Source organism: Oryctolagus cuniculus, chromosome 12 (assembly GCF_964237555.1).
Source record: "Oryctolagus cuniculus chromosome 12, mOryCun1.1, whole genome shotgun sequence".
In the NCBI taxonomy this organism is placed as follows: domain Eukaryota; kingdom Metazoa; phylum Chordata; class Mammalia; order Lagomorpha; family Leporidae; genus Oryctolagus; species Oryctolagus cuniculus.
Window position 1 is genome coordinate 44,408,339 of NC_091443.1, and position 23,387 is coordinate 44,431,725.

The following is a 23,387-nucleotide window of genomic DNA, read 5'->3' on the forward strand; positions in this document are numbered from 1 at the left end:
AAAAGTAAATAGAAATTTGTATGAATTTCTCTATTTTTGATAGATTAATAAAATTATAGTTAATGTCCTGATTATATTTCTTAGTTTGGGAATCCTTAAGTATACTGAATAGGAGAGTCTTTTGCACAGTTTCTTCTTTCTAGTATTAATCCAACAACAAACAAAGCAGCACCAAAAAAAAAATATATATATCAAAATTATCCTGGGTAGTATTTTTTTCTTGGTTACTCTGGGGGAAGAGGGCCAGGGAGGAGGCTAGTGACGGTAGTAGGGTTTGTTTGATCAATAGCTGGCTGTCTTTTGGTGCCTGAGTAAGTTTTTCACTATGTTATATCTTGACCAGTATACTATAAAAGTATAAATACAGCTGTAGCACTTCACCCAAAGAAGTAATTAATTTCTGTTTTGTGAATCAAACTTCACAACACCCACATGGAAAACATCCCTCAGACCTGTGAGTATGAAATGGAGACTTGAAACTTGTTTTTCAGGAACTATTTTGAAGTGGCTGTTAACTCCTGCTAGTGTGACTGTACTTTGTGACCGAGGCAAAACCTGTCTATTTATTCTTTCATATTCCTTTGGTGATAAATCTTTTAGCTTTTCTTTTTTTAAGATTATTTATTTTTATTTATTTGAAAGGTAGAGTTACAGAGAGGCAGAGGGAGAGACAAAGAGACAAAGATCCTTGATCTGCTGGTTCACTCCCCATATGGCCACAGTGGGTAGGGCTGGGCCAGACTGAAGCCAGGAAGCAGGAGTTTCTTCCAGGTCTACCACATTAGTGCTGGGGTCAAAGCACTTAGGTCATCTTCTGCTGCTTCCCCAGGTGCATTACTAGGGAGCAGGATCCGAAGTACAGTCAGGACTTGAACTGGCGCCCATATGAGAGGCTGCAGGTGGTGGCTTAACCCGATACACCACAATGCAGTCCCCAGTATATTAGTTTTTAAAAATGGTGGGTGTAATCTAAAAGGGTTTGTGTTTCTCTCAGTAAAGCATTTTTGAGTGGTTTCTTTTAATATAGGAGTTAAATGGAGTTTTGGAGATTTGACCTGTTAACATAATTTTCTTTTATGCTAGGTGTGTTATTGCATGTGAATAAAAGGACAAATTATTTTTAAGCACACTGTATAGTGAACTGCTTATTATATTTAACAACATTTAGTGCTGGGCTGGGGCTGTGTTTAATTCTAACATCACTTAAAATGCATGTAATACTTTTGCATGATTGACAATTTTAGTAAAAACAAAATGATACTAGGATTTCAGGATTTAGGCCTTTTCTTTCTAGGAAATTTAGTAGTTTGTTGTAATGCTGGTTTACTTATTTTATATGTTATATGTAAACTGATTTAACCTGTTGGAGATTTCTTTAGAAACTGTTAGATAATGTAGCTTCTCATTATCTTGTTTTTTCCTGGTAGACTATAGCTATACTTTTTGAGGTTTAGAAAGAAGATATAAATAATTATTTAGAAGCTAGATGATGAATACATCAAATTGACATTATTTTTTCCATTTTTACATAAAAAATTTAAAATCATTTTCTTTGATTTCACTTTCACATTGTTTACTCACTCCCTTCCCCCCGTATACCTACGAAACCTTTTAAGCCAAGTTTGAGAGAATAGCAAAAAAATCTAAATAATGTAACATAATGAAACTGATTATTTTTCTGTCCTAGTGCAGATAATCAAAATAGGAAAATTAGCTAAGAAATTACCATCTATTGTGTAGTAATCATTTTAAAGCTTCAAAGAAACCCTTGAAAACTTAACCTACTTGTGATGAAAAAGAGTAAATCCATGTCAGCTAGGTCATAACACTAAGTTTCTGTGGATTTCCTCATCCGCTTCTTATATGATAAAAATTACTTGCAACTTTACCATATGTAATCACAGATGGAATCCAATCTTACATGTTTTTGGGGTCCCCAAAAAGTGGCAAGAATGTCAACTTTTTGATTTTGCATACTTCATCTAAGATTTGACTCATAAGTGGAAAGGCTTCGAAAAATCAAGTTCCAAGCTAAAGTCAGTTCTAGCTTCTTCACTCCATTCCATCCTTTTTCTCACTTGAGGCTAGAGAAAATGACTTCAAAGTGACAACCTTGCTTGAGTGTAGACAGATTGTTTCAGACCTCTTCACTTTCATGATCTTGATTTTCAGATGCCTTAGTAGATAAAGTATATCTTTTTTTTTTTTTTTTTTTTTGACAGGCAGAGTGGACAGTGAGAGAGAGACAGACAGAGACAAAGGTCTTCCTTTTGCCATTGGTTCACCCTCCAGTGGCCACCATGGCTGGCGCACCGCGCTGATCCGAAGGCAGGAGCCAGGTGCTTCACCTGGTCTCCCATGGGTGCAGGGCCCAAGCTCTTGGGCCATCCTCCACTGCCTTCCCGGGCCACAGCAGAGAGCTGGCCTGGAAGAGGGGCAACCGGGACAGAATCCAGCGCCCTGACCAGGACTAGAACCCGGTGTGCCGGCGCCGCTAGGTAGAGGATTAGTCTATTGAGCCACGGCACCGGCCAAGTATATCTTTTCAATCCAGGGAACTTCCAAAAAGTTTTTGGAAAAATGAAATGAAAAGCTGGGTTTTGGGGCTAGCACTGTGCCTTAGCAGGTAGAGCTGCTGCCTGCAGTGTTAGCATTCCATATGGGCACCAGTTTGAGTCCTGGCTGCTCCACTTCAGATCTGGCTCTCTGCTGTGGCCTGGGAAAGCAATGGAGGGCTGCCCAAATCCTTGGGCCCCTGCACCTGCGTGGAAGGCCCCTGGGAGGCTCCTGGCTCCTGGCTTCAGATTGGTGCAGCTCCAGGCATTGCAACCCTCTTGGGAGTGAACCAGCAGATGGAAGACCTCTCTCTCTGCCTCACTGTCTCTCTCTGTAACTCGACCTTCATGTAAATGAATAGATCTCTTAAAAAAAAAAAAAAGCTGAGTTTTTTTTGTTGCCAAAAAGCCTATACGTAGTTAATTTTTCATTTTCTGTGTATCTTAAGAAAAAATTTTAAAAGATTCTTTTAAATGTCATTTAAAAGGCGAAGTTAGAGAGATATCTTCCATCTGCTGGTTCACTTCCCAAATGACAGATTGAGCATTCTTAATCCAAAAATCTGAAATGCTCAAAAAATGTGGATTTCAGAGTATTTCCTACTTTTTGGATTTACAAATTGGGAATACTTAACCAGTAGAACTTAGGCAGATGTTCCCAAACTGGAAAACCTCCAAATCTTCTGATTCCGGGCATTTTAGATGCAAGGTCCTCAACCTTTTCTGATATAAATTTGAAGAGCCCCTCAAAACTCACAGTGTATTCACTCTCTTGCATCATACCAAAGATAAAAAATTATCTTACAGGAAAGGAATACTATTTTCAAACTAAGAGATACAACTACTTTATGCTTCTAGCTTTATTTTTACATTTTAAAAACAGACCATTCCATTCTTCAACTCAGCCTCCCTGATTAGGCATTTTGCCTAGGATCAGAAAATATTACATTGATGGTCTTTTGATCAGGACACTATTTTTTTTTTTAATTTATTTATCTGAGAGAGTTACAGACAGTGAGAGGGAGAGACAGAGGAAAAGGTCTTCCGTCCGCTGATTCACTCCCCTCATGGCCGCAGTGGCCAGAGCTGGGACAATCTGGAGCCAGGAAATAGTTTCTTCCAGGTCTCCAACATGGGTGCAGGGGCCCAAGGACCTGGGTCATCTCCTACTGCTTTCCCAGGCCAAGTGGAGCAGCCAGGACTAGAACTAGCGTCCATATGGGCTGCCAGCACCATAGGTGGAGGTTTAGCCTACTGCGCCACAGCGCTGGCCCGGAGCAGAATACATTTTCAAAACCACAGAGTCACTTTGTAGCTAAAGTTATCTTTAATATTATAATGTCATATTAAGGCAGTAGTTGCCATGTGAAAGTTTTATTTTAATCATAATTGTATTCAGAAAACAGATCAGATTTAGCAGATTTAAGTAAATCTGCCTCCAAAAATAAGCTTATTTTTTTCCAGATTGCCTGCTAACAGCTGGCTTTGCTTCAGAATATGAGGTTAGTCAGCAAGAGGAGAGCATCTTCAAGAGAAGATAGTAGATCCAGTAAAAATACCTCTTTACTTGGAATTGTACAGTGAGATATTTCATGTCATGAGTGTGTAATTATTAGTGCAAATTTAAAAACAATGTTAGATTAGTGTATCTACAGTTTGGCTTAATTATGGCATAATTAGTGTGTTTTCATTGTGCTCAGTCTGCTCAGAAGATTGTGCTTTTGTTTTCTTTTTAATTTTATTTTAAAGATTGATTTATTTATTGGAAAAGCACCGAAGGAAATCATCCATCCTCTGGGTCACTCCTCAAATGGCTGCAACAGCAGGAGCAGGACCAGGCCGAAGCCAGGAGCCAGGAGCTTCTGCCAGGTCTCCCACATGAAAGGCAGAGTCCCAAGTATAGTTGGGCCATCTTCTACTGCTTTCTCAGACATATTAATAGGGAGCTGGGTCAAAAACAGAGCAGCCAGGACTTAAAGCAGTGCCCCAGTATGGCATGACAGTGTCGCAGGGACGGCTTCACTTGCCATGCCACAACTCAGGCCTCTTGTGCTCTCTTTAAATTTTTATTTATTTACTTGAAAGGGAGAAAGATGGAGAAAGAGAGTGGCAGAGAATAAGAGAGCTTTTATCCCCTGATTCACTATCCAAATACCTGCAACATACAACACTGGTCCAGGCAGAAGCCAGGAGCCCAGAATTCAGTACAGGTCTCCCACGTGGTGGCAGGGACTCAAGTACTTTAGCCATCACCTGCTGCTTCTAAGGATGAGTGTGGCCCTGGAGCTGGCATGAGAATTGGAAGCACAGCCTGGTGCTCAAATCCAGGCATGGACCTGCCACAGACCATCATTTCTGTCTCTCTCTCTCTCTCTTTTTTTAAAGATGTATTTATTTATTTGAAAGGCGGTTTGAGTCCCGACTGCTCTTCTTCTGATCCAGCTCTCTGCTATGGCCTGGGAAAGCAGTAGAAGATGGCCCAAGTCCTTGGGCCTCTGCACCTGTGCAGGAGACCTGGCAGAAGCTCCTGGCTCCTGGCTCCTGGCTCCTGGCTTCAGACCAGGGCAGCTCTGGCTGTTGCGGCCATCTGGGGAGTGAACCAATGGATGGAAGACCTCTCTCTCTGTCTCTACCTCTCTGTAACTGTGTTTTTCAAATAAATAAAATAAATCTTAAAAAAAAAAAAGAAGAAGAAGAAGAAGAAAGGCAGTTAGAGAAACCTGTTCCATCCACTGGTTCACTCCCCAAGCAGCTAGAGCTTCATCTAGGTCTCTCACATGAGTGGCAGGGGCCAATCACTTGGACCATTTCCACTGCCTTTCCAGTGGATTAGCAGGGAGCTGGGTCGGAAATGGAGCAGCTGGGACTTGAACTGACATCCATATGGGATGCCAGGATCACAGAAAGTGGCTAAACAGCCCCTTTTCCACAGGACATCTTAGGCATTTTGCCAGATGTCTGCCTCAGAGAATTGTGCATTTGTATAGGATTTAGCAGTCAGAGTTAAGAGGTGGGTTTGTGTTTTATAATTCATGGTAGTAAAAAAATTTTTTCCTGGGATAAGAATTAATACAAATATTTCTCCTTTTATAGATTCCAGCAATACTTGAAAACTAGTTTTTATTTAAGTAATGCTTCATCATTTTACAAATATGCCTTTAAATGTTTGATTTAATATTATGTATAATATTTTGTTACACTGTTAATAATGTTCTCAATTACGCTTAATTTTTATGTAAAATTGTTTTATTGCATTTATTATATTTGGAATATTGAATAGTTTGGAAACAAAGTGAAGATACATTAAATTACTAGTTGGAAGATGCTGTATAGCAAGGACTGATTACTGGTTATGAAATCTGTTTTCATTTAGTGACACCTTTTGGTAAATTTGAATTAAAGTAAGGAAGAGCCATATTTTCTTAAACTTGACACTGGCAGCACACAGATTGTTTGGAATTGTCTCTGACTTTCCCTCCCTCTTCTATTTCCCTGTCCACGTGTACAGGAGGGTCATGCTTCACATTACTTGTAAGAACAAAACTTTCTTTCAAGTCTTTATTACATTTGATATTAGCTACATATGGTGAACTCACAAGATAATGTTTAATAAATTCAAATTTTATAGAATATCCATACATAATAAGAATGAGCAAGGAAAGATCAACATGCTTTACTAGGAGATGAAACTAATTTGGAGAAATGGAAAGAATTTGGACAGGCTGAGATACACGGTAGAAGATTGTGTGTGTGTGTGTGTGTGTGTGTGTGTGTAAAATATTCCCACCCGTCTGTGGAATAGGTGATAGCACGTATGTCAGAATATGGCAGAAATAACTCCTGTGAACATTGGTACTATATGGAAACTACTTTGACTAGAAAATTAAGGGAATTTGTACAATGAAACTTCAAAAGATTAGAAAGAAAAAAAATAAAATCAGATGTTAAAGCACATGCAAGGCTAAGTATTAGAGTTTAGTTCATGTTTATCTAAAAAGTATTGAGGTACCACTTGTGGTTTTTGAGCAGGAGGTGATATAAATGTATAATTTTAGAAAAATTAGTTTAATTGTGATACTCAAATTTGAAGGCAAATGGAGCTCAGAGATAGAAAAAACAGTGAGGAATCTATTGCAGTAATTGTTGAATAAAGGCCTGCATTAGGATTAAGAAATTATGCTGAAGAATAAAGGAGGATTCTTTTAAAAAAAAAAAAACAATAGCTTTTCCCTTTTTATTTTATAATTCAAAGAGGAATTATTTAGATTTCGTTGCAGACTTATAAAAACAGAACTAAGTCAATGGTGGTGATGGTCATATAAGAGGGAAAAATTTTTAAAAAAGCTTCTTTATGAGAAAAAATAATTTTTTCCACATTGAATTTAACTGGTGGCTAGACTCCAGTTGGCAGTTTTTGCATTTATTAGGGAATTTGTTGGTAGTCCTACCACTATCAATGGGAAATCCTCAGATAACACTGAGTTCCTTCCTAATTATTTTATAAAATTCAGATTATATGACATATTACTTAATATCCAGAAATAGAGCTGCTTAAGTATTTAATAAATATATTAGATTCCAACTATTTCCATTAAGTCTTACCATCTCATTGCTTGGAGTTCTGTTAGGGATAGGTAGATGAGTGATGGTTCCTATAGAGTTAGTAGTATTCAGATAGCCACAGCAAATTTAAAAATTATTCATCAGTTTAATTTGTCTGTTAGTATTGATGTTAGTGAATATGAGATCCAAATGCTTCTTTTTTTTTTTTTTACCATATATTGATTATAAAGCATTTTGTCTTTTCAATTTTTTTAAAACTAAATCTTCATTCAAAATACATGCTACAAAATAAATGATTCTGCCATTTCTGAAGTTCATAATTAAAGAATATGCTACAAGAATATGCTGAAGCTTTTGAGTTTTATATATTGTGGTGTGAATTGGGCTTCGGTTCCTTTATATTTTGTTTTTGTTTTTAAAGGTAAGTGGAGTTGTTTCTATCACAGGTCAGTTCATAGTACTTTTCTTAAGAACCTAACTTTATTGTTTATTTTTATATTTTAATTTTTAATTAGTTTTTAACAGATCCAGTAAAAAATTCATAGATACGATGATAAGAATATAATGACATTCCCTTCCTCCCTCGCTCCTCCTTAAATCTTACCCATATCAATTGAATTTATGGTATATAACAGTGTTGACTTTTCATATCATAATGAGAAACCCAGCTAGTTTAGTGGATAATTCAGTTTTTCACGTTTGGGAAAGTGAAGAAAGAAACGTTTTCAGAGGATTGGGGTTGCTTTGTTAATGCCAAATTTGTGCTAACAGGCAGGAAGATATCCATAGAAACATCAGGGAAAGTTAATTGTTGTACCCTCATAATAAAAAGTAATCTGTATTTCTAGTTTTCTTATAGCGTATTTAGTTGAAAAATCTATTTTTAAAATTTTTGTTGGTAAACATTAACTTTACCACTAAAATTTTCTTTTGTTTTTATACTGTCTGTGTCTCTGATCTTACAGGACTTTGGTTGAATAATAGGAATTTCTCTCTCATTTATGTACACACTGTTTCATACACATGCCCTCATACATCTTCTCTCTAAACTCTCTATGTACTAGTGTGTAAAACACACAGTAGATACATATATCCACAGAAATAGTGAATATCTTGAATGTTTTAACTGACAATGTGTATTTGGGACGTATATGGAAATTGGAAATATCTTTATCTGATATAGTAATAACTATAATAGCTTAATAGCTTGTTTACTAGTAAATTGGTTTTGAAGGCAAGTAGTAAGTGAGGTAGGCTGATATTAATATACAAGGGTCAACAGGTCAAAACTGTGACATGATAGCTGATCTGGGAGATGATGAGCTGTCCCACCTCCATTCAGGAATCTAGCTGGGTCAGCATCTTGAATGATCATGATGGTATGAGAGGAGGAAGGTACAAAATTTAGCTTACATAGTTTACATGGCAGAAAGTCTTAACTTAAAATCACATCATAGTATTGCAAGTTTACTATTTAAAATAATAAATATGTTTTATATAATATGCTAAGAAGGTATTAGAAAAGTTCTTAATATGTAATTGTCTTAGGAATTTTGAAAAATTGGGCTTCGGTTCCTTTATATTTTGTTTTTGTTTTTAAAGGTAAGTGGAGTTGTTTCTGTCACAGGTCAATTCAAAGTACTTTTCTTAAACCTAACTTTATTTATTTTTATATTTTAATTTTTAATTAGTTTTTAACAGATCCAGTAATAATTCATAGATGTGATGATAAGAATATAATGACATTCCCTTCCTCCCTCGCTCCTCCTTAAATCTTATTTTAGATTACTGATCTAGTAACAGGAAAATAGTAATTCACAAAAATAACCTTTAAATAGTACATATGGGGACTGGCACTGTGGCTTAACCAGTAGAGCTGCCACCTGTGGGCCGACAGCCCAAGTGGGTGCTGGTCCTGGCTGCTCCACTTTCCATCCAGCTCCCTGCTAATGTGCCTGGGACAGCAGGAGAAGATGGCCAAAGTGCTTGGGACCCTGCATCCATGTAGGAGGCCCAGAAGAAGCTCCTGGCTTTTGGCTTCAGAACAGCTGAGCTCCAGACATTGTAGCTATTTGGGGAGTGAATCAGCAGATGGAGGATCCCTCCCTCCCTCCCTCCCTCCCTCCCTCCCTCCCTCCCTCCCTCCCTCTGCTTTTCAAATAAATAAATAAATCTTTTTTTAAAAGTAGTACATATGACAAAAAAAACTACTCATTTTGTTATATTGTTTAAATTTAGCAACTAGTAATAACTATCACTTAGAAGACAACTAAGTACCAGCCATCTTACTTAGAACTTTCCATTTATATTAGTTCTTATTTTTTTTTTTATTTTTTTTATTTTATTTTTTTTTTATTTTTGACAGGCAGAGTGGACAGTGAGAGAGAGAGACAGAGAGAAAGGTCTTCCTTTTGCCGTTGGTTCACCCTCCAATGGCCGCCGCGGCCGGCGCGCTGCGGCCGGCGCACCGCGCTGATCCGATGGCAGGAGCCAGGAGCCAGGTGCTTTTCCTGGTCTCCCATGGGGTGCAGGGCCCAAGCACCTGGGCCATCCTCCACTGCACTCCCTGGCCACAGCAGAGGGCTGGCCTGGAAGAAGGGCAACCGGGACAGAATCCGGCGCCCCGACCGGGACTAGAACCCGGTGTGCCGGCGCCGCTAGGCGGAGGATTAGCCTAGTGAGCCGCGGCGCCGGCCGTTTATATTAGTTCTTAAATATAGGTTACTGTTGCCTCATTTAATCATTTTAGAAGGCAACATCATTATTTTTCAACTTGGTAGCAAATATATGCTACCTAATGAATTTTCTATAATTTGTCTAAGCTAAAATTTGCTTTAGCATTTCTTCCAAAATTGATTTTAGCTGAGGACCTATTGATATGCTTGAATAATCTGTAAACCTTAAGTCTAGATACAGTTCTAGGTAGTAAATCTAAATTTCAATCAAAGAATATTGCTGTATATGAGATAGATATAAAATAGTTTGTTATCTTATAATTTGCCTTGTGGATTGACTTGCCTTGATATTTCTGGTTTTACTATTTAAGGGAATTTGTTTTATACCCCTGTTAAAAAATGTTTTACTACATATATCTTATTCTTGTCTAAGATTTCTCTGGTGACACGTTTTCCTTACAACTAAATTTAAGTAATTCCACCTTTCCCCTCATCCATTCACCTTAATTTGTAAGAAAAGTTGAGGAATGGTAAAAATCATTAAATAATGAGACCAAAGCAAAAGAAATTAAAAGTTAAGAAAAAGTCTTTTTGTTTTTTCTGGATCTTACTTCCACTGTTTTTCTGTTTTACTTTAGGGAATTTTTTTTTTTTTTTTTTTTGGACAGGCAGAGTGGGCAATGAGAGAGAGAGAGAAAGGTCTTCCTTTGCCGTTGGTTCACCCTCCAATGGCTGCCGCGGCCGGCGCGCTGATCTGATGGCAGGAGCCAGATACTTCTCCTGGTCTCCCATGGGGTGCAGGGCCCACGCACTTGGGCCATCCTCCACTGCCTTCCCCGGCCACAGCAGAGAGCTGGCCTGGAAGAGGGGCAACCGGGACAGAATCCGGCACCCCGCCCGGGACTAGAACCCAGTGTGCCGGCGCCGCAAGGTGGAGGATTAGCCTAGTGAGCCGCGGCGCTGGCTACTTTAGGGAATGTTAAATGTACTTACCCACTGTATTACTTTTTATTATTTTCCATTTGGTGCGTTTAGCAATTTAACTTCTTCAGATTTTGATCTGCTTTACCAAATAATACACAGTTAAAATTTTTATAGTATTGCACTTTAAACTGCAGATTTTGTGTTTTAAGGCTAGGCCATATGAGCAGGAACATGGACCTTTTTTAAAAAATTTATTTATTTATATAAGTTTCATGTATTTCATATATACAGATTTAGGAACATAGTGACACCCCCCTACACTCCTTCCTGCACATGCTCCAATCCTTGCTCCACCTCCCTCTCACATTCCCACTCTTAATTTTTACAAAAATCTATTTTCAGCTTACTTTTTTTTTTCTTTTTAAATTTTTGACAGGCAAAGTGGGCAGTGAAAGAGAGAGAGACAGAGAGAAAGGTCTTCCTTTACCGTTGGTTCACCCTCCAATGGCCGCTGCGGCCGGCGCACCGCGCTGATCCGAAGCTGGAAGCCAGGTGCTTCTCCTGGTCTCCCATGGGGTGTAGGGCCCAAGGACTTGGGCCATCCTTCACTGCACTCCCAGGCCACAGCAGAGAGCTGGCCTGGAAGAGGGGCAACCAGGACAGAATCCGGTGCCCCGACCAGGACAAGAACCTGGTATGCCGGCACTGCAAGGCGGAGGATCAGCCTAGTGAGCCGCAGCGCCGGCCAATTTTCAGTTTACTTAATGATCAATGTTAACCCTACACTAAGTGAAAGAGTTCAGCAAATAGTAAAGAACATGGATCTTTTAAAATGTTTCAAACTAATGACTTAGGAAAAAGCCATTCAAGGTACACTCTACACAAAAACCAGGTTAGGAGTTTCCATTTTGTGTGTGTGTGTGTGTGTTTCTGTGTGTGTGTGTGTGTGAGAAAAACTCAGTGATTAATTTACAGTGGTGGAAGGAAGGCGAGGGGTGGAGATTTGATAAATTTGAGATTCATTACTCACCAAAGGGTGACTCTTACTAGAATTTATTTAAATTTAAAGAGATTTGAGTTCAACTTTGATCTAAGAAGGGAACATTAAGTTCATTTTGACAACCTGCAACTTCATACTTTTATTGTGAAGCCTATGTCATACTTCAATTTATAGAGAGGAAAGGTCTGTTTTCTAGGAGAGACACTTAAACATTACAAACTTTGAGACTGTTAGTTATTAAACACTTGAGACATACCATGTTGCCACTGTCATAATTAAGAAGAATTACTAGATTGTATTCTTTAAGTTTGATGAAACTGGATGAGAAAGAAAGAATTTGGTGTGTAAACTACAACCTTGTTTGGTCATACTGTCCATTACAATGAGGACTAGTTAATAGAACTATGAAAAGGACTTTTTTTTTTTTAAAGATTCATTTATTTATTTGAATGAGTTACAGAGAGGCAGAGGCACAGAGAGAGGGGTCTTCCATCCACTGACTCATTCCCCAGATGGCCACAACAGCCAGAGCTGTGCCAATATGAAGCCAGGAGCCAGGAGCTTCTTCCGGGTCTCCCACATGGGTGCAGGGGCCAAGAACTTGGGCCATCTTCTACTGCTTTCCCAGGCCATAGCAGAGAGCTGGATCGGAAATGGAGCAGCCACATCTTGAACTGGCACCCATATGGGATGCTGGCACTGCAGGCAGTGGCTTTACACACTAAGCCATAGCGCTAGCTTGTTTTAAGGTACCATTTTGTAGACCTAAGATTGCTATAAAGATTGCTATAAAGATTGCTATAAGATTGCTATAAAGATTGCTATAAAGCCGGCGCCATGGCTCAATAGGCTAATCCTCCGCCTGCGGCACCGGCATCCCAGGTTCTAGTCCCGGTTGGGGGGCCAGATTATGTCCCAGTTGCTCCTCTTCCAGTCCAGCTCTCTGCTGTGGCCTGGGAAGGCAGTGGAGGATGGCCCAAGTCCTTGCGCCCCACACCCGCATGGGAGACCAGGAAGAAGCACCTGGCTCCTGGCTTCGGATCAGTGAAGCACGCCGGCCGCAATGCGCCGGCCTTAGCGGCCACTTGGGGGGTAAACCAACGGAAAAAGGAAGACCTTCTTCTCGTCTCTCTCTCACTGTCTCACTGTCTAACTTTGCCTGCCCAAAAAAAAAAAAAAAAAAAAAGTTAATACTATAATTTGCTTGATAAAATTTCTCAGACAACATCATAAAAATGTTATAATTTGCATCATTAAATAAAAAACTTAATTTTATTTTCTTTGAATTACTGGTGGGATTGTTGTGTTTGCATAACCATGTACTGTAGGTCATTGTATTAACATTAATAAAGTGAATTTGTAGGTAAGAAATTAATTCTCCCTGCAGGGAATGCAAAGACAGACAAACTGAATATCTACTGTGATTGCTATATGCCATAGTGATGTGGAAAGCTTTCTTGGAGGTGAGGGAGGGGGAGAGAAAAATCTGAGTAAGCAGAATAGCTTGTCATATATAAATAGATATATTTGTGTAAAAAGTTCATGGAAAAATAGGTATTACAGAAAAACTATCCATGGATCTCAAATTTTTTGACATCCAGATAAAATTTGAATTCTGTTTTCCATGAACTTTTAAAAGTACATGTGTATTTAGAGAAAGGGTCAGAAATGTCAGATGATTAATTAGAAATAAATATAATACTAATTCTTTGTTAAACGCAATTAATTTAAAGCTCAATATTGTCTAGATACTTCCCTTTACATGCATGTTAAGAAAGAAATCTAATGAAAAGGCTGGTCAGAAATAATTCTGCAAAAAGAGTATGCAATATAGAATAATTTGTTTTAAATTATTTTATTGGTTTTTTATTAAGATTTGTGTTAATGATTGTATAATTGAGAGTAGAGTTGTGGCACTTTGTTTTATCTTGTCTAGCAACAAACTAGGAAGCATTTCTTTGTACTGACAATACTTCAAGTAAACCAGTTTATTCTTGATTACTTCTGGTTTTACCCATTGCTGCGTACTAGATATTGCTAGGAAATATCAGTGTACAGATTGTTCAAATTAAATAAGTATAATCATCGAAAGATTAAATACTATTTAGTATCTCTAAATTTTTTTCTATCCAATGTTTTCAGATGCACTCTAGATCAATCACTGGATCACACTTTCATTTTAGAACCTTATTTGAGTCAAATTATGTAGCCTATCTTAATAGAATAAACCAATAAAAATCAAGAGATTTTAAATAAAGATAAATTTTACTTTTGCCATAGGATATATGAATTGTATCTTCTCAGAATTTTCAGTGTTACTAGTAGTGACTGTCAAATTTCACTACTCCAGCTGTGTTTTCTGTAGCATATGAAATTTTTATCACCTTTTTCATAGGAATTTTTCAAACTTGATAATCAGCCTGATTTTTTTTATGTTTACTGTTTAAATTTGTTCATACGTTTTAAATGTGTTTTGATGTAATGCGTTGTTTTGAATGGTAATAACCTGAGCAATTCTCCCTGACATCTTAATGTTAAAATTAAGCTTTCAAAGCATATATCTGAGATGATAATGAGAGTTATTGCTTATACTGTCACTGTTATGGCAAAACATTTGGATCATAATATATAGTCTTTCAAGTTATGGCAGAGTATAATTGGTCAGTAATAATTGAGAAAAAACAGATTTTAAATTACTTAGAATTGCTAATATTAACATAGAAACTTGTAATAAACATGATACAAAAGAAAAAACTAAGTAAAAATGAAGCTTTCACTTGAATTTAGTTTGAAATTCAATAATTGAGCAGATAATTTTGATCAGAAATTTAATTAATTAGTTATTCAGTATACATGAGTTACTTCATTTTAGAAGTGTCAAGGTAAATAAAAGAGGACATTAAAATAAAAATGATAGAGCTTTAAAGCTAAAAGATATTTTGAAAATTACATGGGTTTAACTGACTTTCAGGAAATTGATGTTGGTGATAGAACTGCTTTTCCCCTAGACTTGTTGCTGTTACTTGAAGAATCTTAGCAGTTAAGGCTTCATTCCAGTATACTAACACACCATATATCAGACTACTGGGAAACCAATTATGTATGAATGCTCATGTTTTCATCACAGACTAGAATACTTAGTGTATCTTGAGAAAGCAGACTGATTTCACCAACAGCCTGTTACTTAAAAAAAAAAAAAACTATATGAGCTACTTTGAGGCCAATGGTAGGGATTTGTTTGCCATGAATAGCTGAATTCTGATATTTAACACTTATTAAATAAAAATTTGTCCTATTATTTAACATGTGAACTATAGTTATAATTATACTGAGACAATAAGAAATTTTTAAGTAAAGCTTTTGTGCCTCGCTTCCCACCATTGAGTAATATATGTAGTGCACATTTGATTAGTGGGAGATAACTACATTGTAGTTCTGAAACATTTCTTTATTACTACCCAGTAATAGAATTTTTGGAGTAGAAGTGGGAAATTAGAAATTAATTATATTACTGAATATTGTAACTGTTAAGTGCTTAAATTTCCCCCACAATATTGTCTTGTACTGTATGATTTTTCAGCATTTAAGAAGCGGTTTTGTTCTTTATAGCTGAACCAATAACGTTTCCATCTGGAGGAGGCAAGTCATTTATTATGGGTTCTGATGATGTTTTGTTAAGTGTACTGGGCCTTGGAGACCTTGCAGACTTGACGGTAACAAATGATGCAGACTATAGTTATGATGTAAGTGCAGTTTTATTTTTAATTTTTTAATGATTTAATAGAAGGCTCCTTATTTTTTGGAATCACTAATAAAACAGAATTAATGTCAAGGTGCATGGAAAAGACAAGTTTAAGTGTGTCATTGTGTTGATTTGAAGTGACATGTAGTTTTTCTTTTATAAGTATTTTCTTTGTGGTGTTTAAATTTTTCTTAGGTATTTTGGTGGATTGGCTAGGAGTTTGGAATGATTGTCTTAAAATATTGATTATAAATACCTCCTGAGTAGTCAACTCTCAATTATTTATTCAAATTATGTTATATGGTGTTGACAAGAAAGAAAAATAGATAATCTGAATAACTTATTTACCTTCAGGATACCTAAAAGCATGTATCTTAGATTTTCTTAAGGATACTGTTAAAGTTAGCTTGCATCATTTTCTGAACACTTAACTCTCATTAGCGGGATGGGAGTAGATGGGAAAGACAGTGTTAGAGGTGAAACTAGTCTTGGATTAATTTTTTTTCTAGACATTGAGCAATCAATTGAGAGTTAACTATATTTTAGATTTTATGTTAATGAATTGGAGTTTTTCAGCAATGTTTTTCCTTTTATAGCAATTCATTTTACTACATTTAATTATGTTAACATGCCTTTTAGAGTCATCAGCCTTGCTCGGCTGGATTATTCTTGATAATATTTTTAAAGTGTGTAAGCAATGAAGTTGTAAATTTTCACTACTTTAAAACTGATTTCACAAACTATCCTTACAAATGGAAAAATAAAAACATTAACCTGCAACAATATCAAGAATTATGAAAATATGCATAAAGGGTCTTTAGTTCAGACATTTAGAAAGTACCTTAATTTGCTGCCTTATTAAAGTTCACATGCTAATAATTTCCTAATTGGCAACTATACTTTTAATTATTGTACCTTTGGATATTTGGTAATAATTTATATATTTTACTTTGTATTTGTGTAAAATATTGCAGCAATGGTAGTTATTTTGTTCTCATCTGATGTATGATAGGAGCTTTGTGTTTAGCTTGACAATTATGTCGATAGGTTATGGAACTCTTCATTTGATCTTGGTATTTGAAAGGCTATTGAAATTCTTCTGAGTTCTTATTAAACTATAAAGATTTGTTACAAAGTTTTTGAGGTCATTACTTTTCCACTGGACATTTTTGCCAAACAGTTTTAAATATATGTTTTAAACACACAAAAGTTCCACTTGCCTAACAATTTATAACTTTTACCACTAAATATTCCACTCTTTCTTTTTAGTTGCCTGCCAATAAAGATGCCTTTCGAAAAACATGGAACCCCAAGTATACACTGCGTAGCCATTTTGATGGAGTACGGGCATTAGCTTTTCATCCTGTAGAACCTGTGCTGGTCACTGCCTCTGAGGACCATACCTTGAAACTTTGGAACTTGCAAAAAACAGTTCCAGCCAAAAAGCAAGTATTTTAATGTTTGTCTGTTTTTTCTTCTACTTATTTTGCTAATATGTTAATTATTCTTTTTTCTGTCTCATGTCTTTTATGCACACATTTGATCTACCTGATGATTCTTTTGATAACCAGTGATTTATAATTACTTAATTGTCTTCTCTTCCCCACCCTTTTCCCCCATTTTCTAGGAGTGCCTCTTTAGATGTAGAGCCTATCTACACATTTAGGGCCCACATGTAAGTTTTATTGAACTATAGTACTTAATTAACAGCTATAATTATTGTTAGCTATTAGTTATCAATCCTTACACCTTGTAATTTTTTTCAACATTTGTTTTATGTTATAAAATACATTAGTTGAATATCTTGTTTGATAATTGATTTGATGAGAATATGAATATAATAGTATTGTTCAAATGTACATGTTTACCTAAAACAATTTTTAGATGCCATATAAATTTAAAGGTTAGGAGAATGGGCATTTGAGTTTCTTCCTAGAATCTGTAAGTAATTTTCTCCCTTTTTTAACAGTGGCCCTGTTCTATCATTAGCTATTAGTTCTAATGGAGAACAGTGTTTTAGTGGAGGTATTGATGCAACCATCCAGTGGTGGAATATGCCTAGCCCCAATGTGGATCCATATGACACATATGGTAAGTAAAAAGATCACAGTTTTTTTTTTTTTTTTCCCTTTCAGTACTAATTACAAAAAGGAGAAGAAAACAAAATCTAAGTAACAAACTTTAAAGTTGAATTAGGTTGCATTAACAATGTTAAGTGGAAGATGATGGAAACAAATAGTTACAGTAAGGGTGTAACTCATACAGCATTTTATTTGGTAGAAAATTCTTAAGGAGCAGGAATTTAGCCTAGCAGTTAAGACACAAGTTCAGATACCTGTATACTATATTGAAGTATCTGCAATCTGCACTCTGCCCTGGCCCCAGACTCCACCTTCCTCCTAATGAAGACCCTGGGAGTTAGAATTAATACCCTCCTTGTGGGAGGCCTCCATAGAATCTTCTAAATTCAGCCCCATGCTAGCTAATTGAGGGCATTTGGGAAGTAACCAGCAGATGGAAGTTCTTTCTGTCTTTCTCAGAGGAGGAAAAAAAATTCTTTGGTTTCAAAGTGGATAAGAAAAAATTTCTAAAACGTTGACTAACAAATAGCAGCCTTAGAAGTCTCTCCCACAGAAATACCTGCCTATGTCTCCAAATATTTACAAGGGTATTGGCCATAATTATAAAGGGTTAAAATGTTTATGATCTACTTGTTCTTTTAGCTTAACATACACTTGCTGCATTTTGTCAGGCATAGTGGGAAGCACTGTATCAGGTATAAGATTTAGTTTAATGAGAAAGGTAACAGGTTAAACAAATAAGGGGGATAGAAGTCTGTGGTTACAAATTGTTACAAATGATACATAGAATATTGTGAGAGTAACAGATGGAACCTTCTTTAGATGAATAGTCAGAAGATGTTTACCTGAATACTAACAGCTGGGGCAGGCATTTGGCCTAGTGATGAAGACACCTGTGACTCCTGTTGGTGTGTGACCCCTATTTGGTAACTAGCTTCTGCTCCTGACTGCAGATTCCTGCTAAACATACCCTAGGAGGCAACAGTGATAGCTCCAGTAGTTGGATACCTGCCACTGATGTGAGATACCTGGATTGAGTTCCTAGCTCCTGATTTTGGCCTAGGCCCAGCCCTGGTCATCATGTGCATTTGCAGAGTAAACCAGTGATGAGAGCTTTTGCTTGATGTCTCTGCTTCTCAAATGAATATGTAAATAATCTTAAAAATAAATAAAATAGTAACAAGCAGAATCTAATAGATAAAAGAGAACTTTCAGTCAAGGATTTAAATCAGGAAGTGACCTGAAAAAAAGGTAGAGTTAAAAGGATGACTGTGACTCTCTTTGTTTGGTTTTTAAAGATTTATTTGAACGGCAGAGTTACAGGGAGAGAAGGGGAAAGACAGAGATCTTTCATTCGCTGGTTCACTCCCCAAATGGCTGCAATGGCCGGAGCTGGGCCAGGCCAAGCCTGGATCCAAAAGCTTCTTTTGCGTCTCTCACGTGGGTGCAGGGGCCCATGCACCTGGGCCATCCTTTGCTGCCTTCCCAGATATATTAACAGAACTGGATTGGAAGTGGAACCAGCTAGGACTTGAACCAGCAACCAGGATGCTGGTATTGCAGGTAGTGGCTTTACCTACTATGCCCCATTTTCAACCCCAACTTTGACTTTTGTGAGAAGAAAATAATGGAATGAGAGGAGTGGAAACAACCAATTCGGAGGTTGCTTATAATACAGTCCAGTCAACTAGTGATGTTGCCAAGACGACAGTGGTGGTGCTAGAACAGTTAGAAGTAGATTTAAGGTTCAGTGGGCAAATAATGTAGAATTGTCAGGATTTGTTGATAAATTGTATTGTGCAGGTAAAGTGATCAGTGAGCGACTCTTGCTTAGTTGTGTTATTTTAATAGCTTTTATCTTAAATCACACCATAAAAATCACTTGAAAAAGTGCATAATTCAGTAGTTCTTACTATGTTCACAGGGCTGTGCAGCCATGACCACTATCTAATTTCAGAACATTTTCATCACCAGTGCTGGGTTTTTGACATGAGCAACTGAGTATGTGATGGTAGCATTTATGGAAATGGAGAGAGAATAAGTGTGATGAGATGTAAGTCATTGAGTTCATATTTTAGGCATATTAAGCAATGGCAGTATTAAAGAGATAATGTGCAGATGTGAGCTCAAAGAGAAATGGGTTGGAGGTAAAAATATGATGTCGTCTCTGTACAGATGATACTTAGAGCTGTGCGAATGAATGATGCAGTGAGAGTGTGCTGTGTAGGGTAGGAAGAGAAGACACCTGGGACTGAAGTCCTTGGTAACTGACATTGGTAGGATAGCTAGAGCTAGAGAGCCAACAAGGGAAACGGTGTGACTTTAACAAGTAGGGGGAGGTAATGGAGAGTGTGAGGTCATGAAGCATATGCAAAGAACATACTGTTTTGGGAAGCAGGAAGCAATGTGCATTTTCAGATATTGCTGAGGTCCAGTAATATGAAGATTAAAAGGTTCCTTCTTACAAAAGACAAACAGGTCTTCTGATTTTAGCTGGAGAATACTGAGGTAGACCAGAAGGACCTGTTTATATCTTTCAGATCAGATAATATGAGTGAAAAGCAGTATGTTGGGAACAACAACAAATGTTTGGTATCATCAAAGAAAAAAGTTAATTAAATTTCATAGATGGCATTACTGGTGATTTTAGCAAGGGTTATTTTGGTGCAGTCATATCAGAAACTATAAATTATAATTATTTGAAGAGTAAATGGGAGGTGAAATGAATTTATTTGATGTGTTTTTCTGCCATTCAGCAGAAAATGTTAATGAAGATTTCTAGTTTGAGCTGAATGATTCTCAAACTGTGCCCCGCCACCCCTCCCCACCACCACCATGGTGGTGATTCCTGTACCCATGATAGTGATTCCAGGGAGGAAAATTTGTGTAATAGATAGTAAACATTGAAAGCAAGTTGGTGAGTTCAGTGTACCTGGTAGAATTAGCCTTTGTTAGGAAGAACAATTCCTTGCTTATATGTGAAAGAAAGCAGAGTAGATTACAGATAAAGTGGCAAGAAATGAGGAAATTAAGTTGGGAACTGAGGATTGTGGAGATAAATATTCCTGGAAAGTAGGAGTTCACTAGAAAAGCAGAATTGTCTCAATTGTCATATGTCTCAATTGATGGATAGATAAATAAATTTGGTAATATCTGTACAATGAAATATTATTTGATGATAAAAAGAATTTGAGTACCGCATATGCTAAAACATGGATGAACGTGGAAAATGTTATGCTGAGTGGAAGAAGCCAATCACAAAAGACCCTACACATACTGTGTGATTGTGTTTATATAAAATGACCAGAATAGGCCTATCTATAGAAAGAGAATAGATTAGTGGTTGCTTAGTGCTGCAGAATGGTGGGGAAGAGGACTAGGCTAATCAATGATGAAAGTGTCTTAAAATTGATTGTTGTGGTGGTTGCACAGATCTGTGACCACACTAAAAAAATTGAATCATACCCTTTAAATGAGTGAGTGGGATGGTATGTAAGTTATATTACAGAAGTTTTTTTAAGTATTTGTTCCTTATAGAAAATTGTGAAAATACAGAAAAGTATTGGTGAGGGGAAGAGATAAAAAAATAACTTATAACTCCACTGCCTAGAAGTAGCCCCTATGTTTATTTTGTTTTATCTTCTTATGTATTTAATTATATGGTGAGTTATCTTTATAAACAAAAACATTATTTTTCACTTATTGTAACTAATATTTTATTTGTTTGTTTCTTCCCAGAGCCAAATGTCCTAGCTGGCACTTTAGTTGCTCATTCAGATGCAGTCTGGGGTCTTGCTTATAGTGGCATAAAAAATCAGTTACTATCTTGTTCAGCAGATGGCACTGTTAGGTTATGGAATCCACAAGAAAAATTGCCATGTATTTGCACTTACAATGGAGACAAGGGTGAGTAAAATTTACATGTATGAGAAAAACTTATGGAGGATAAAAAGGAAAAACAATTGATTTTATTTCTTTGCTATTCCTAGTCATTTATTGTATGACATCATAAATACACCATAGTGCTTTTAGACTTTTTTGGGTCATGTTCCATTTAAAAAATAAAACTATATCTAACAGTGGGGTAAACAATTGAATCTACACCTCTGGCAATAGGAAACATGCCACCTGTATCAGGTGACCACTTATAAAGCCTGGAAGGGATCAGGATTTCAAGCATACCTATAAACCATGTATATATAATGTTGAGCTTGCCGGATGGGACTCCAGCTATAATTATTAAAATAGCATCTGTAGCTGGGAAGTACAAACTTAGTTACTTTCATGATTTCACATCTTTTTCTTTTAATGAAGTCTTGATCTATTTACTCTTTAGAAAGCATGCTTACTTATATGGCTTTATCAATCATTTTTTCCGAGTCATCTTTTTAGTTATTTTTAAAATCAGATCTTATATTTGTGTTCAGTTTAAAAACATTTTAGGTGAGTAACATGTTGCGTAATCTTGCATATTTCTTTGATGTGTTAGCAGCTTCTAATTTTTCACTTACCCAAGCTTTAGAGGTAAAAGTTTGTTTAGACATTTTTTTTCATCATTCAGATAAGTAATTGCTTGACTTCAGATTTCACTTAATTGTGTGTTGATCTAGCTAATTGAGTTCAGTATGTTTAAAGAGAAAAATTGCTCCTCATGCCATTTAAGAATACTAGTACATCAGTGGATTCCAGAGTCCAATCTTTATTTTCATAGAGCCAAAATTTGACTTGTACTAGTTATTTGATAAGGAAGGAATAATAGAACCTTCACAGTCTCTGAGAACAATGATGTGAGAATGCTAATTTATCATTTGACACTAAAAGATATGATAAATAAGTGGGCCAAAAGACTCACCTAGGATTTTTTTTTTGGTCCCTTAGAAGAAGATGCATAGGAGAACAAACAACTTTTACATATGCATACTCTTAGAGCTCTGTCATTGATATTTTTCTTATAATGTTGTGTTACAAATAAAATACTATATATATAATTTAGGAAAAGTTGCTTCTTACCTGAAAATCTCAATAATTAAATGTTTTTCCTTACTAATAAATTAGACACTTCAAAGTACTGTGTTTACAGTCTATCTTTTTCGGCTCCTTTCAGAGCATGGAATACCTACTTCAGTTGACTTTATAGGCTGTGATCCAGCTCATATGGTGACCTCTTTCAACACTGGTAGTGCAGTAATTTATGATTTAGAAACATCACAGTCATTGGTGATGCTTTCATCACAGGTAGATTCTGGTAAGTTCTCATGGGCTTCTTTGAAACTTTAAAAAGTTATTAGGGGCAGCACTGTGGCGCAGTGGGTTAACGCCCTGGGTTCATGTGTTCAGACTGGTTGAGATATCAGCAGGAAGTAGCTCTAAAGACAGATCATCGTCCCTCTACCCCTCCTGGACTTTTGGGACTAATGTAATCCCATACAACCCCTGCTTTATAAAAAACAAAAGGGGGGAATGTTAGGAAAATGAAGCAGTTTTATCTGTGGCGCAATCTACACCCTGACACCATCCTAGGCTCTAGCCCCCGCCGCCATTGCTGGAAGCCAGGTGTCCACATGGCCCAACCACCAGTGTCAAGCTCCACCCCCATCCTAATGGGATTCGATGCTCCTGCTTCCCTACCCACCCTCCGGCAAAGTTTTAAAAGGATCTGTTCCTGAACACGTGGCTCTCTTACTCTCTCTTTGCCCTCTCTGCTCTCTCCTCTCCCCATTTCGTCTCTGCGCTCTACTCTCTGCTCTCTCTCTTCTCTCCTCACTAGCTCCTCTCCTGTGTCTCTCTGTCTCTTAACAGTTTCCTTCTCCCTCTCTTTCCCTCTTTGCCCCTTCCCTCTGGTCTGCT

The 23,387-nt window shown here is 37.0% G+C and overlaps 1 protein-coding gene across 3 annotated transcripts in view; it reads left to right on the forward strand.

Annotated features, from left to right (window-relative positions):
- The window catches only part of STRN3 (striatin 3), a 111,694-nt gene that overhangs the window by 72,431 nt on the left and 15,876 nt on the right, over window positions 1-23,387 (forward strand). For all 3 annotated transcript variants that reach the window (XR_007910212.2, XM_008269473.4, XM_008269474.4), the window contains 6 exons: window positions 15,327-15,460; window positions 16,729-16,904; window positions 17,087-17,134; window positions 17,429-17,550; window positions 21,279-21,446; window positions 22,645-22,785. Coding sequence is in view for 2 of the 3 variants with exons in the window: in XM_008269473.4 (XP_008267695.2) it covers window positions 15,327-15,460; window positions 16,729-16,904; window positions 17,087-17,134; window positions 17,429-17,550; window positions 21,279-21,446; window positions 22,645-22,785 (789 nt within the window). In the remaining variant the exon portion in view is untranslated. The remainder of the gene's footprint in view (window positions 1-15,326; window positions 15,461-16,728; window positions 16,905-17,086; window positions 17,135-17,428; window positions 17,551-21,278; window positions 21,447-22,644; window positions 22,786-23,387) is intronic.